The sequence below is a fragment of the Magallana gigas genome, chromosome 3 (assembly GCF_963853765.1).
Source record: "Magallana gigas chromosome 3, xbMagGiga1.1, whole genome shotgun sequence".
Classification (NCBI taxonomy): domain Eukaryota; kingdom Metazoa; phylum Mollusca; class Bivalvia; order Ostreida; family Ostreidae; genus Magallana; species Magallana gigas.
Window position 1 is genome coordinate 37,729,950 of NC_088855.1, and position 15,741 is coordinate 37,745,690.

The 15,741-nt window shown below is 35.5% G+C and overlaps 2 protein-coding genes across 2 annotated transcripts; both read right to left on the bottom strand.

Annotated features, from left to right (window-relative positions):
• Nucleotides 1-779: 779 nt before the first annotated feature.
• On the bottom strand, nt 780-2,021 carry LOC105345722 (sex peptide receptor-related protein 2). Its single transcript, XM_011454000.3, has one exon. The coding sequence runs from the start codon at nt 2,019-2,021 to the stop codon at nt 780-782; it is 1,242 nt and encodes a 413-aa protein (XP_011452302.3).
• A 6,344-nt stretch (nt 2,022-8,365) lies between these two features.
• On the bottom strand, nt 8,366-15,519 carry LOC105345677 (uncharacterized). The gene is made up of 9 exons (XM_011453899.4): nt 15,261-15,519; nt 14,980-15,067; nt 14,746-14,789; nt 13,909-14,039; nt 12,188-12,265; nt 11,905-11,955; nt 10,391-11,133; nt 9,433-9,542; nt 8,366-9,144 (listed from the first exon to the last, which is right to left on the bottom strand). Exons 1-9 carry the CDS (start codon nt 15,401-15,403, stop codon nt 8,805-8,807), a joined length of 1,728 nt encoding a protein of 575 aa, XP_011452201.3. The 5' UTR covers nt 15,404-15,519; the 3' UTR covers nt 8,366-8,804.
• Between the last annotated feature and the right edge of the window lie 222 nt (nt 15,520-15,741).

A 15,741-nucleotide genomic window follows, 5' to 3' on the forward strand; every position in this document is an offset into this window, starting at 1 on the left:
CGGAAGTAAAACCTAGTGTTACATTACAGTCCATAAGTGTCAAGATATTGCGCTTGATGTCTCGCAGTGTGATCAATGTCGTATGCTGGTATCATCATTAATAGCTGCGGAACCGCAGCTCTTACATTAATGTCTTTACATTTACATTATAAAATTACCAAAAATACCCCCCTCCCCCGGCAACCTCAAATAACCGTCGGAACAACACCCCCCCCCCCCCCCTGGAAAAATGTTCTTGATCCGCGCATGGAGGTAAACTGGTAAAGGGCGCAACTTATCAAGTAAGCAAATATTTTTTATCGGGACGTCAGTCAGTCAATAAAGGCAAAAACAATTGGTAAAAATGAAAAAAAAAAAAAAACAATTGAAAATTTATTTCACATTAGAAACAGCTAACATGGACACGTAGTCACGTACTTTACAAACAGAACACAGATTTCGCACGGATAAATTTTTCCACATAAGTGAGACAGTAAATTTGATTTGTCCGAAAGAAGTTTGACCCTAGTTGACTTGAATTGAGTGCAAGCAGGAGGAAAAGATATACTACTGAATGATTCAACAAGGATTTGGCTACTCATCGTTTCGGAAGTTGTTAAATTAACTTGGGAAGATGCACCGAAACACTCGTGGACTATCTTTTTTCAAATAGAAAAACACTTAACTAGAATATATGGTTATGAAATATTTTTTCTCAGTATTAAAAATTACAACTTCAAATATACATCAGAATAGATTATTAGCAGACCTTTTTCTTTTCTATTTTTTAGAGGGGGTGGTTAACTAGTAAGGAATTGGCGTGAGTCTGGACTAACATCACGTGACGTTTTGACACGACTTCGGTTTCCAGATCGAGGCGAAGAATTGGCACTTTTCAGATACGTAATACCAGTATTGTTACTTTCTTTTAGCAAAGGCAGATGAGGCGTGTACATCTTGTAAAAAGCCTCTCTAAACTGGCTACTCATGAAAAAGAAAATCCAAGCGTTGATATTGTAGACCAGGAGCCAAATCACCACGCCAATGGTATCCCAAGCTTTGTCCTCTTCCTCAGAAAGAACGCGCCCTCTCTTGCTGTAGACGGCTATCTCGTGCACGTAAATGAAATATGCGGCACAGTCTTGTAATTCAGATCCCAGAAACAAGAACAGAATTATAAACAACATGATGGTGGCTCGATGTATCTTCTTGTCGGTGAAGGAGGAATTCTGGGCTCCGTCTGTTATAGTCTTGCCTTTACACAGAAGTTTGACGGTTAGTACACAAGTACTTACAGAAAGAATGAGGCACGGTAACAGCCGAGAGAATATACCTGTAACGATATAGTTGGTAATCACTGAAGATCCAAGGTCGTCTGAAGATTCCTTGAACCAGTGTGCAAAGTCTCGCAGACAGCTCTCGGGTAGTTTGGAAACCCCGTCCTCCGACAAAACTTCAAGCGGGGTTATGTCTATAATAATGGCTTCAAAAATGAAAATTATAAATGCAGCCAGCGTTATGGCACCAATACTGATACATGTGTTTCGCATAGAACAGTATCTTTTAGCTTGGAAAGGGAAGATGACGATGATGCTTCGTTGAATTCCCAAAAGTGCCACCAACCAATTGGAGGACGTTCTCGTCATTTGGTGAGCAATGTAAAGTACGTGTCGAATGACACACCAGTGGTACGGCAGATACCGGGAGTAGTTCCCTTGGATGTACAGGTGGTAGGCAGAGGGTATGATCGTAGCACAGATGATAGTATTGGAGACCGCCAACGCCAGAAGAACAACAGACGTCGGGGTCCGGATCCTCTTCCATATGAACACCGCAAACACTAGACAGTTGATGATGATAGTAAGCAGAGATAGGATGAAATAGACGTACCCTAATACGATGTTCTGCCATGGCTTGAAAATGTCGACTTTATACGGCAATACAACGGTGTCGTAGTAATAGTAGTACAAGTATTCCTCCGAACTATTGTCGGTGGTGGTAGACCAATTCCCTAAAGGCTGCAGGGTGGTGTTTTGGTCCATCGTCAACGAGGAATTCTTCATATCAATAAACCTTTCCGTGATATTATAATCCATGATTCCTCAGTAATTCCTCCAGAGGTCTAAAATCCTGCGATTTATTAATGCGTCCTTTTTATATCACAACGACGGCCGCTCTCTCGTTAATTTTTCAATAATCTGCCCCATGTCACTACAAGAGATCTCGATCAAAAGACAACATGAAACCGCTATCACTGGGTCAACTTGCGTTTATTTACCTATAGATTATGATGCTGTTGTTGCAATGAAAACTGACGATAGTGACGACGCGACAATCGCGCTGGGCGCTGAAGAGGGCTCTTCACCCCGATGACGAGTTGTCATGGCTTAATCACCCCGCTCTGTGGCCCTTATCATAATGTGTTGATATCATTCTTTCTTCATCATTAAATCTCTCTTGACTCAAAATCGATGTACATTACTAAAGAATATAAGAGTTTAGTGTGAATGATTGAAGGGTCAAGACCTGTTTGATAGACATTAAGGACGTTTGATTTCATACTAATGAAAAAAATGTTATTTTTATTGCATATTGTATATTGTGCACGTTGAATAAATTTAGTTTATTTAAAACATAAGATAATTATAAAATTTCTAAAGATAGAGGCTAAATTTTACCTGGCATGTGTAAGTCTAAACGTTTATTTTTTTTCTTGGGGATGTATTAGCGAGATTTACAATTGGAGCATTGACTAAAAGCTGTACAAAATGTAATTATACCACGCGAACAATGTCTAAAAAACGATACCAGTACTACATTTCAATAATATAATTAAGTCTAGCACAGTGTGTGAATTCACTTCTGAAAATACAAGAAAACCAACCTTCAAACAAACACTTTATATAATTTACGTTTAAATTAAAATATTTTGGCCCTTTAAAAAAATCCATGTTTATACAGTTCTTCCTTTTGTCACAAAACACAAATTTATTTATTAAAGTATCACGCATTTTACGTCCACTTTCACACCATAATACATGATTGTGTTTTCATTTAATAAACGCACAATTTAGTGTCGGAATAGACAAGTTTTCTGAAATTAATAAACTCTTAGACACACTTCTGTAATAGATTTTGCAATGGACAGTTTTTCAGAAGGGACGGTCCCAAAATGATAAAAAACTGTAAAAAAAAAAAAAAAAAAAAAAAAAAAAAAAAAAATCTGTCCCAGTACAAACTTTCTGTAAATTAAATCATGACCTTTCAAAACGCTAAAAGAGAAGATTGCAATAGCTGGTACAAAATGCATTTACTAAAAATTCTAGAAATGTACATATTGAATCGATCTCTAACCTGTAGCTGAAGTTGAGACGATTGAGCTATACGATGTTAAACAATAAAAAAAAAATGAAAGCTGTTTTTCAAAGAAATTACATCATGAAATGAAGTCTTTGATCCTTTCCTTAAAACGAGAGGCCACATCGCGCACGTGAACAACAGCTCATGGTTTCATATTACATTGTGTTTTGGTTTTTTAATATTTTCCCCGATATGTTTCAAAGTTAAATATTGAACCCCTATTGAGGCATAGCAGGCATGAATCATTGTTTTTTGAAAATGTGCTGGGGGGGGGGGGGGGCAACCTCATCCAAAATATCTTGACAAGCAGAAAAAGGCAAAATTCTCGAATCTTGAAAAACTTAATCCGGGGGTGGGGGGGGGGGGGTGCCCTTTATTTCAACAATTTAGAATCCCCTTACCATATGGATGCTTTGTGCCAAGTTTTGGATCATTGAATTTAGAGAAGAAGCAAAAAAAAATGTGAAAAGTTCACCGACGGACAACGGGTGATCAAAAAGCTCACTTGAATCTTCGGTTCAGGTTGGCTAAAAGTCGCGGAGTCCCCTGTCAAATTGTAAACCTGGAGCAATTAAGACGGGACATTTTTGAATGTAGTAAAAATGTTCCTTTTTTAAAGTTTAAATCGTTTTGTTTCCACATTAAATATCGTATAAGAATATTAATGTTGCTAAAAATGTTTATTTCAAAACGTTAGTTGTATTTCATACGATATAACATTGAAAAAAAGATTTTTCGTTTAAATGATTTAAATTCAAAATGATATATTGATTAAACTATGTTTAACCATTAAAGGTTCATATTTGAAATTGAATTGAATAAAGATAAAGACTTAAATATCTTAAAATACGACCTATGGACTGTCGGAGGAGATCAGTCATTATGAATCCAATTTATCATTCAAATCTTTAAACAAAATCAAAGGACTCCCATAAAATAAATGAACTACAATGTGACTTTGTAACTTTTGTGCTATTTATGAACTGAATGTAATATAAGTAGAAACATTTACACAGGCTCAACCCCAGACAACAATTATTGTGTTTATTCGAAGAAAAAGCAAGGACACCCAACTTATCACATTGATGTCGCTGGAAAGATAAAAACTACAATACAGCGACATTGTGAGCATAGAAACCTAATGTTCGAGCTTATGACTTAATTCATCTGCTGTTTGTGACCTGGGTGTAATGTTACTCTGCCTCAACCCCATACAACCAGTCACTGAGCACAAGATTAGTACTACATACTCATGTATAGAGCTTCAGTATTTCTGCAACTTTCAGGTTACCTTTCGGTAGGGCTTCCCTTACATCTGATTTGTTATGCCAGAGTTCCCGAAGCTTGTTTTGCAACCATTAATATTGCTGAAAAAGTTCTACTCAACACCCAAGCAACTTACAATACCGGTACTTCGACGCCGTTACACTTATACGGAATTTCTCTGGCTGATTAGGGCCAGAAACATCGCTATGAAAATCATATTTCATGCCAGTAACCTTCATAACCTTCCAACATACACACAGATAAATGAAGAGAAAGAGTATTTTATCAATATTCTCAAAGAGTATTCAATAATAATATTTAAATTTAGAATATTTTAAAGGATATGATTTTCCGAATGTAAAGTTCTTGGCTAATATTAATCACAATTATTAAACAATAAAATGCCTTCTTTGGTGATTCATACGGAATATGAAGGTTGCGACATTGCAGAAAAAATACATAATCCACTTTACCGGTTTTATGTATTTTTTGTAAAGATTCTTACAATCAAATCCCGCATGAATCATCAAAGGAAGCATTTCATTGTTTATATTTAACATCTTTTTAAAAAATTAATAAATTGATTGTAAAAAGTAAGTTAAATTCACTAAATTACTGTTAATGTACATCAGTACGTTAGCTAAAAGAAACAGCTAAAACTTTGAATCTGACTTCATCATGATTATTTCGTGCAGTCCGTGATTTTTCTTATGTCGCTGTAGGTTTCGACCAATCGACAAACGGGGCGTGTCTGGCTGTTTCCATAGAGCTATGAATAACTTAGCTGCATGTATGTAGCTCCCGGTCTGAAAAAAAATTCTGATGGACGACGGCAGTGTGTTTTATCCACAGAATGTGTTCGGAATTGGGGGTTAATAAGTCCAATACTAGTGCAAATTTTTTGTGTGCCGTTTTTAGCTCACCTGAGCTGAAAGCTCAAGTGAGCTATTCTGATCACATTTTGTCCGTCGTCCGTCTGTCCGTCCGTCTGTCCGTCCGTCTGTCCGTCTGTCCGTCTGTCCGTCTGTAAACTTTTTACATTTTGAACTTCTTCTCTAAAACCGCTTATCCAATTTCAACCAAATTTGGCACAAAGCATCCTTATGGGAGGGCGAATATAAATTGCAGAAATAAAAGTCCGATCTGTATTCAAAGCGGAGAAAACCTTGAAACTGTAGAAAAAGGGGGGTGCATTTTTAAAAATCTTCTTCTCAAGAACTACCGAGTTAATCTTAACGTAATTTAGCATAAATCATCCTTAGGGAAAGGAAAATATAAATTGCAAAAATTATAGGCGATTTCTGTTCCAAATTTGAGATAATTGCGAAAATACTTATAAAGAATGGCTCGTTATTCCATATATCGTAGACTGGCAATTCATTGCGATAGACTGACAGGCATCGCCAGTCTACCGCATCTCGAAAACGAGGTTCTTTGTTTGAAGCTGGCAGTTTGTTGTGCAACCTTTCACGTGCGAATATAATCTATGAAACATGGAAATAACCTTGGTGCCGATTATTGTGAAGTAAATTGAGGTTAAATATTTCAACGCGTTGTCATTTTCACTTGTGATGTTGGTTTTAGTTTGTTTTCATTTTTTCGTTTCATTTTGCTTTTTAACTTGGGAAACAATCGCCTTGTATTTGGAACATAGACTTCGGTAAATGTTTACCTGCGAAAATGATTAAATCTGATGCATTAACAACGTACTAAAGTGCATTTCCCTCTGTTTTTATTGTTTATTGATTAATTTTCTAATTGTTCCAACAAGGATCAAACAAGTGTGTTGGTGTTAGCTTGTTCGGATTTTCGTTTCGTTTTCATTATTTACGCTTTTAAACCTGGAAACTATCGTCTACAGGTATTTCGTGATTTTTACGTATCAATTCAAACAGATACTTCGGTAAATCAAACAGTTAACTGTTTACCTGCGCAAATTAAGCAAAATCTGATGTAGGGGTACTGAAATACAATTCCTTCTATCGGTAATTCGGCATTTTCTTTTTATATCGCTGACGGAAATATGTAGGTATATACATGTATATATATATGATTCATTTCGAAAAAATAAATTGTGTTCTTTATTTGTTATAGTGCATGTTTCTTGTGTTTAATTGTTTACAATTTCTATTTACTAACCATATTTGAGTGTTAAGCTTCGAATTATAAGCAAGATACAAAGATTTGCTCACAATTCTATGTTTGTACACAGATCTTAAAAACTAAAGATTAAAAAAGTAAAAAAATTGTCAATATTTATTAAGAAAATGTTCAAAGTCTGTTCTTCCAGAAACCAACTTTAACAACTTATTGTATTGTAAACTTAATCTTTTTAGCTCACCTGAGGGTGGGGCCACAATGGGGGGGGGGGGTGGGGGGGGGTGGAAGTTTTACAGTATATCTTTAAAAATCTTCTTCTCAGAAACTAATCAGCCAGGAAAGCTGACACTTGTGTGGATGCATCCTCAGGTAGTGTAGATTCATAGTTATGAAAATCATGACCCCCTGGGGTAGGGTGGGGCCACAATGGGGGATCGAAGTTTTACATAGGAATATATACAGTATATCTTTAAAAATCTGCTTCTCAGAAACAAATCAGCCAGAAAAGCTGACACTTGTGTGGATGCATCCTCAGGTAGTGTAGATTCAAATTTGTGAAAATCATGACCCCCGGGGGTAGGGTGGGGCCACAATGGGGGATCGAAGTTTAACATATGAATATATAGAGTAAATCTTTAAAAATCTTCTTCTCAGAAACTAATCAGCCGGCAAAGCTGAAACTTGTGTGGAAGCATCCTCAGGTAGTGTAGATTCAAAGTTGTGAAAATAATAACCCCTGGGGGTAGGTTGGGGCCACAATGGGGGATCGAAGTTTAACATATGATTATATAGAGTAAATCTTTAAAAATCTTCTTCTCAGAAACTAATTAGCCAGGAAAGCTGGCACTTGTGTGGAAGCATCCTCAAGTAGTGTAGATTCAAATTTGTGAAAATCATGACCCCTGGGGATAGGTTTGGGCCACAATGGGAGGTCGATATTTTACATAGGAATAAACAGAGTAAATATTTAAAAATCTTCTTCTCAAAAACTAATCAGCCAGGAAAGCTGAAACTTGTGTGAAAGCATCCTCAGATTGTGTAGATTCAAGGTTGTGAAAATCATGATCCTCAGGGGTAGGGTGGGGCCACAATGGGGGGTCAAAGTTTAACAAAGGAATATATAGGGTAAATCTTTAAAAATCTTCTCAGAAACTAATCAGCCAGATGATTCTTTATAATTATTAAGACTTTGGCCCCAGGACAATTCTTTGGCCTCACGAGAAGGTTCAGAGTTTGATGTACGTTTATATCCGATGTATAAACTATTGTTAAGGATCTTTTTGAGAACTGCAATACTCAACATATCACATGACTATAAAATCATCCTGTCAGAAAGGGGACTAATGATTATAAACATAAGAATATCTAGGGGAAAATGGATTTTATTTATACAGGATCTACATGTATTATTGTACATTGTCCAGATAGTTTGTATTATGACTCCATTAAGCTAATTTTATCATACCTATTGTTCCTCAGGTGAGCGATGTGGCCCATGGGCCTCTTGTTTACTATGGGAGGCACTGTAGCTCCCAGGTCGTCTATCCGAATTTTTTCAGACTGGGAGCTGCAGACCTGCAGCTATGAATTAACTATAAGTTTCCGTAAGAAATAGAGGGAATCATACTCGGTAGATGTTATATATTTATAAAAAGACCTCTTAAAATTTTATGAGTAATTTTTTTTTTGTTATGCTGACTACATTCATTCTCCCATACCAAAAAAACAAACATTTTATTGTTCAATATATACTGATATACGTGACTTTTCCTCCTTGTTTAAAATCATTTTTGCTACTTATCAAAGATTATAATAATTTCTTGGATTGCCTGGATCAATTTTATTTTTTTTTAAAGTCCAGGATTTCGTGTATGCAGTTTCAATACACCGATGAATTAATATAAATTTGTTAAAACCGACAACAGAAAAAATAGTAAAATAAAATTTGGTAAATTGAACAAAAATAATGGCCATAGACAAATAAATCAATGGCTAATCTCGACCCTTTATGAATCTTTATCATTTACGGCACTGATCTGCAAATTTAAGGTATGAATTGGTCCACGTAGATAGGAAATATTCATTTCAATTCTCCAAGATCAGCCCTTGATTTTCTTTGTTGGAGATGATGAGTTGACATCAGCAGAAGCTTTTTCAAGTTCTTTCTCGCGTCTGATGTCGGCCCAAAGATCGTAATTAGTGACGTCAGAATGCGCGTGAATGCCCGGATCTTGACCAGACTCCCTCATCATATTCTCGAGCGTTTCGACGTTGTATTTGGACAGTCGTAGGTAGCCACATGCCAACATTTCCTTTGGATCAAATTTAGTGGTGGAATGTCTGCTGAGTTTCTCCAATATGGACTCAATGTGCTCTAGTCGCCTTCTCTGGTGACGACTTTGCATATAACAAAAGCCTTGTTCATCTTCGGCAATTTTCCTGGACATATCAAAATAGGTTGTCACCATTAAAGAAACATTAAGCTATTAAAGATGTTTAGTAAACATCGAAAATTGTGTTTTCTTTATACTTGATATTATAATGCACTAGCGAATCGAGAGGGTAATTACTAAAACTTATATTCACATAGTAAAGTTATGAAATAAATAACCCCAGTTTTCTGGTTCCGCGCTTGTAACCAAAATACCCCAAGACTATTTTTGGCAGCAGCAAGAGTACTATTAATGAGTTTTTGACCGTAGAACGGTCTAAGATAAAGGTCAATACCTGTCCCTGAAAATCTGCACTTCCCGCAGAAGTTCCTCGAGATCCTCCATCGCTGAACTGTCCAGCATACTCAGATTAGGCATGTGTTCGGGAAGCGCCAATGGAGAGGGCTACAACGGTAAATATACAGAATCGTTGACGATATACATACACGTGTATTAAAATTATAACGTTAGAGGTAAAAAAATATCCTTTTTTTGTGTAAAAAAAATGAGTATTAATTACAGGGATATATGAAAACGTTTAAGTATGAACAATCTCCAATGCAAAATAAACATATTCACTCTAGTCTTCATGTATAGCGGTGGAAAAATCAGTAATATATCCTTTTTAAATGTAACCTTTATGAATAATTTGATTCCATTTATATCTAATAAAATGTACAATAAACTGTTTTTAACCGAATATCGTGATTTATGTATTAGCGAGTATACGGATAACCATGTTATATCCAGGAGCTTATAGCTGCAGAGGGTCTGAAAAAAATTGGATGGACCATCGGAGAGTTATGATGCCACACATTGAGGAAAGTGGATTGTAAACTATAAATAATGCCATGTGTCACTATATTTTGTTTTTATTACTTTTTATGTATTACCTTAACTTGTTTGTTCGCTATGTATATTTTGTGTATAAAATAGGATTTTTTTCCCTTTTATATAGATTCAAAAGTACTCTAAAAGTGCATGTAGAAAAACGAGATAACAGAATTTACTTTATTATTTGTTTAAACAATATTAAGTAAAGAATTCGTTGATTAAAGTTTAATTGCAAAGTTTTTGTTTCTTCGCGAAAGTTACGCATATAATCATGAATATTTCACGTTATATCGGGAATTTAAGCGATCAATCACGAAAATGAGTCCAGCGACCTTATGCTTACGTTGGAAGATATTCGTTTCGAGTCTAGATTTTGGGTGGGGTAGTTTTAAATACTCCCATCTTTTTCTATTAATTACCTTTTCCAGGGACACGGATCCCCTCCTTTCCCCGGGCAGTGACCCGCGCCTTTCGCCGGATACCGATCCCCGTCTTCCGTGAATAGTCGGCGGGGAATGTTTGTGAGCATCCGCCACCGATCGGATCGCCAGCTCGTACAGATTCTGCGCCTCCTCCATGTTATTCTCGTGAGCAAGTTTCCGGTTATGGCCCACCATGGAATATCGTCGGTTCTCTAGAATGTGACTCTGTCGTCTGCTTTCTCTGTGCAAATGTGAGTGGTGGTCAGCGTGATGCTCACCATGCCTGGAATCACGATGAGACGGAAGAATGCTTTGTGAATCATGGTGATCACGTGGGATAGGGCGGGCACCATGGGGATGATGATCACGTGATCCAGCGTGATCATGACCGTGCTTTGCTCGGGCTCCGTGTTGCTGATCCTCTTGGTGTGCACGCTTTACGTGTGCACCTTGGGAACTTACGTGATGGTCTTTAGTACCATGATGATCACGTGACTGAGAATCGTGCTTTGTATTCTCTCGAGGAGAAGGATTGTGTTCTCGGTAGCCACTACGGGACGGGTGGTTGTCCTGATTTGGTGGTACCCGATTTTCTTTGTTAGCGCCCACTTTCTCTGGTGCTTGCTTGTTATTCAGAATATCGGCGTTCGGCTTAGCGGTGGGGGACAGGAAGAGGATGCTGGACTGCTTGCAGTCCTCCTCTGTCAGAATAATGGAAGGAATGGGGGTATCTGGCAGTCCTGTATGTCAATATTAGCAGAGAAATTAACGTCAATTCTACACATGCATGTACAACATGTAGTTCATATATTTGTACTCATGGATATACATTTACTTATAATCTTTAATGCATTGCCGAATTTTGTCGTTAAGAATGATCGATGCTAGTGAATTTAAATAAAAGTTGAATGAAAACAAAAAATTGATAAATCACTAATTCAAATACTTTGTTAACTCTTCCTGTGCTAAATCATATACAAACGCGCGTTATAAAAATGACAAGCTTCCAAGGTTCAAATAAACTTAACAATTTTGATAATTGTTAACGACAACGAATACCAGTATACAATATGTGAACTTTTCTTGAATGTCGATGGAGGTACAAACTTTAAGGAGGCTATGTGTTTAGAGCTACCTTTAATATCTAGAAAAAAATTTAAGCTATATACTTTTGATTAAATCTCTATATATTATAGCTTTGAAATATAAATATCTGCTATAGAAGTCTTCTTCTCAAGAAGATCAATAAGTTCTTTTTAAAAAATGGCAAAGATCACGAATCCAGCCTTCTTAATGTACGAGTTGTGTTTTTTAAGATCAGTATCGTGATGTTATGAGTCATAAAAAGTGATGATACACCAACTTATAGATGAATCCTTAAGGACGGATTAAAAATAAATTAAGCTAATTTCATAGATTCCTATACTTTTTCATGCAGATGTACGAGTACATGTATATTTAGCGAACCATTTGAGGATAGAAAAATTATTTGATTTTGACAACAAACTTACTTTTATCCACAGCAGATGTTGCACCTTTTAGCCCATGCGATTTTTTCTTGTCTATAATAAAATCAAAAACAAATCTAACAGTCAAAGTATTAAAGTTTAAAAAAAAACACAAAGAAACAAACAGTTACGGTTTTCTGCACTATATAATGAATATTTTAACCCTATCCCACTCCTCGAATAAGAATGTTCATGAAATGTTATATATTCCCGGTGAATTTTAATTACAAAACGTAACATGGAACGTTATGCTAGTGAAATGATTGCGTTCCCATGACAACCGTACCTGGACTGGGCAGGGACAGGGAGTGACTACGCTGACGGTCCTGGGGGTGGTCATGACCCGAGTCTGCAGAAATCTTGCCTGAAATGATACGTTCATGCTACCATGTGTAAATACTACTTAGGCATCTTTGATGCCGAATATACCTTGCCTATAAGATTTGTTAATGGTATAAATATATTCAGTACTGTTAGGTAGATTAAGGTGCGACTCACATCAAAGTAGTCCATTATCTTCACCAGAATTATTCTGCGTTAAATTTCACAGTTTCTTTTTGCTTTACATGGATTTATCAAAATACAGTTTATGTATTTTGCCGAAATTTGAATAATAATTTTGTTCAGAGCCTGACTGTTTTATTAAGGTACGTGCACATTGTTCACTTTTTAGGAGCTTTCGTATTTTGGACGCGCGAATCCAAGAAAATACCACTAGGATTTTACGATCCAACCCGCTCATTTTCTAAGGTGCGCTCTTGTTAAGGAGCCGAGTGGATAGGAAAGTATTGGCTACAAAGATGGGGAGGTGCTTCTTCAAAATTTCTACCGGGTATATTTATTTTCAAGGGAAAAATACGAAATGGGTATATATTTGTATAAGTTGCATTATGAATTAGATATTGACCAATAATACTTCCGACGAATATTCTTATATGACGCAAACAAACTGATGGATTTGTGGATTCTTTATTCTTTAAACTTGATGGAGGAAAATAATCAACGAAGGAAAAACAGAGCTTGTTCCAACCAGTTGTTTTCCATTCTATTGATGTAAAATACATTTATTGGTACTTATTATCCATATCTTACGGTTAGAAGAACTATGCGTACTGATACTTAATAAGGTTCGGTTTCTTTGTAATTGTAACTTTCACACTACAGTTAAACACGCCTGTTTCCAATAAATAGTTCACAAATTTCTTTTAAGCGAGTTCGCTGTAACTATTTTGGAATGAACAACGAATCCATTATAAGTATGTTCGCTGATATTGCAATAATGTAATCTACACGACATCCAGCGACAACTTGTTGTTGTTGTTAAAGTGTTAATTATTACATTTACCTCAATTGTAAAAGCAATATGAACTGTATTGTTTAGGATATTGTACTGCTGTAAAAACCTGCTAGTATGCTAATTCTGCATGTAACTTAGACTTCTATGATAAATAAGATTTGGGAAAAAAAATCATTAATTTTTGTCAGAAGAAAGATTTCCCTTCAAAGGAATTTATATATAGCAGTTCAATTTTGTACAGGACAACAATAATTCAATTTTACTTCAATTAAGGCTTCTTAAAGGCTTTTCCCACAAAAAAAAATATAAGGCTTACAAAAATTAAAAAAAAAAAATTGTCATTTTTGTAGAAAATAATATTTTCATTAAAAAAAATTCAACATGAAAATTGCAGCTCATATTGCTTAATTAAGACTGTATATAATTGCTTATGAAAATGAGCTATATATTCTAAGTTAGAATCAATACTGAAAATTGTAGGGTTTAGTCCTTAGTTTTTAACCTCTTTAGATACTTTTCTATAATACAATCTTATCATAAGATTTCAGCGAAAAATAAAATAAATAACAATGGAATAATAATGTTATTGTGCATGAGGTGATATTCTGTGCTTTCCAAAAAAATCCTATATTTCATCGAAAAAAAAAATCATAAAAGACCCCATTATTTGTTAGGAAGAAATGTTATCTCATGTGGGGGAAACATCTTACCCTGATCAAGGGATCTACGTGAAGTGGGCCGCTTGAGATCCAAGGAGGTAGCACCAGCTTCCTGTAGCTGACGACGGCTGCGGGATTGACTTTTAACGTCATATCCGCTAAGGGGTCGGAAGCTGCCGCGACTGTAATGTCAGAATGATGTAATTGTTAAAAGACGTTTATAATCTGTATGAATTTGTTATCAGACCAGAACTGTCATTCAGGGTCGTTCGAAAATGCAATCTTTTAGAAAAAAAAAATCTTCTAAAACACGGAGAATAAAGTTGTTGGTTGGGTGTATGGCTATTCTTAACAAATGGACTAAAACGTAGAGCAGATTTTTAAGCTAATTCCTACAGTACTTTTGCAGAAACAATACATAACGTAAACTTTTATTGTCGTTCAAAAGGTGTTATTGTAGTTGGTGCCAGGATTTAGAAAAGATTTTTTTTTACAACAATCAGCCATATCCTTTGGGGTTTTTTTTTTCACGAAATTTTACTTCATAAACATGAATCTTAAGTTTGTTTTTCCTTTGAAGTGTCATTACTCTTGTTATGGACACCGTGGTAATATGGAGTGATTTCTTAAACAATATAAAATACATGTATAACTTTCCTTTCAATCATCATTGCTCTTCTTATGAACGTTACGGGTAATTTGGGGTTATTCCATAAACAAAATAAAATTGGGATTATTTTTTCATGAATCATCATTGCTCTTTTTATGAATATTTAGAGTAAAGCAACACTGTTGGCCATTTTAGTAGAAAAGAAGTAACTTTCTGTGTTTTGTTATCTTTGCGTAGTTCACATAGTAAAGGAAAACTAAGAACTCAATACTAAGTACCTATGGGATCTGTCCCTCTCATCCGTGTTTGGAAATGGGGAACTCTAAAAGAGATAGGAAATAATTATGTAATTGCAGAAGAGTCCTCTAAAAAGTTAAACTAGTACGTTTTATTGATCACCAAATTACCTGTAGGTATTTTTATTGCAATATTCAAGATATATTTATTTATGTATTCATTGATTCATTTTTTATGATTTTTTTTAAATATTTCGATAATATACATGTACATACGCCTCGACTGGGCTTGTAGTCTTTGCAAAATTTGATTCTATCGTGCTCCAATTTCTCCAGACATTTTCTAACCCTCTCCTGGTCTTTTCTGAAGAAAAAGAGATTTTATCATAAAACATATACAATATTCCACGTGTTGTTGGACTTGCAGTAACATTAAATTCAAGTTTTTTTGTGAACTGATCCATTATCAAAATATTCTAATACCATTAAACTATTCATTTTAAACATGAAAAAAATAAAGAATGTATAACGTCGTTTAAAGCTTTTCAAACACCAACCCCATTTCACGGGAGGACACATGCTCTCCCTTGTCGATCAGTTTGTGTTCTTTGGCCAGCTGAGCCTGAATGGCATCACTCTTATATTTTTTGGATTTCCGATTGTAACTACTGGAAAACCCGTCCGGAACAATAGCATCCATCGATCTATCCTACAGCTACAATAAATTACTCTTTTCTAGTTGCTTTAGAAGCCCATAGTTCTAAAATAATATTACGTGAACTATAAACAATAAACCAGCAACCAGCAACGTTATTGTGACGTCACAATTAATAATTGTTACGTCATATAAATGGAATGGTGAGCCCGATGTTTTAGCATCTTTTACGGGTTTTTTTAAAATCTAAAATAAAGAGATAGATATATATATTATGTTTATATAAACATATATAATATTGCCGCTTGATAAAAGAATGTCAAACAAGAATTAATTGAACAAAAAAAAATGATCGATTCAATTATAAAAATATGCATCTTTTT

Bases quoted from the DNA above. Each gene is read 5' to 3' on its own strand.
- LOC105345722 (XM_011454000.3), bottom strand. From the start codon at position 2,021: ATGGACCAAAACACCACCCTGCAGCCTTTAGGGAATTGGTCTACCACC.
- LOC105345677 (XM_011453899.4), bottom strand. From the start codon at position 15,403: ATGGATGCTATTGTTCCGGACGGGTTTTCCAGTAGTTACAATCGGAAA. The intron at 14,040-14,745 runs GTACTTAGTATT...CTGACATTACAG, and splicing joins GAGAGGGACAGATCCCATAG to TCGCGGCAGCTTCCGACCCC. The intron at 11,134-11,904 runs GTAAGTTTGTTG...ATTGACATACAG, and splicing joins AACATCTGCTGTGGATAAAA to GACTGCCAGATACCCCCATT.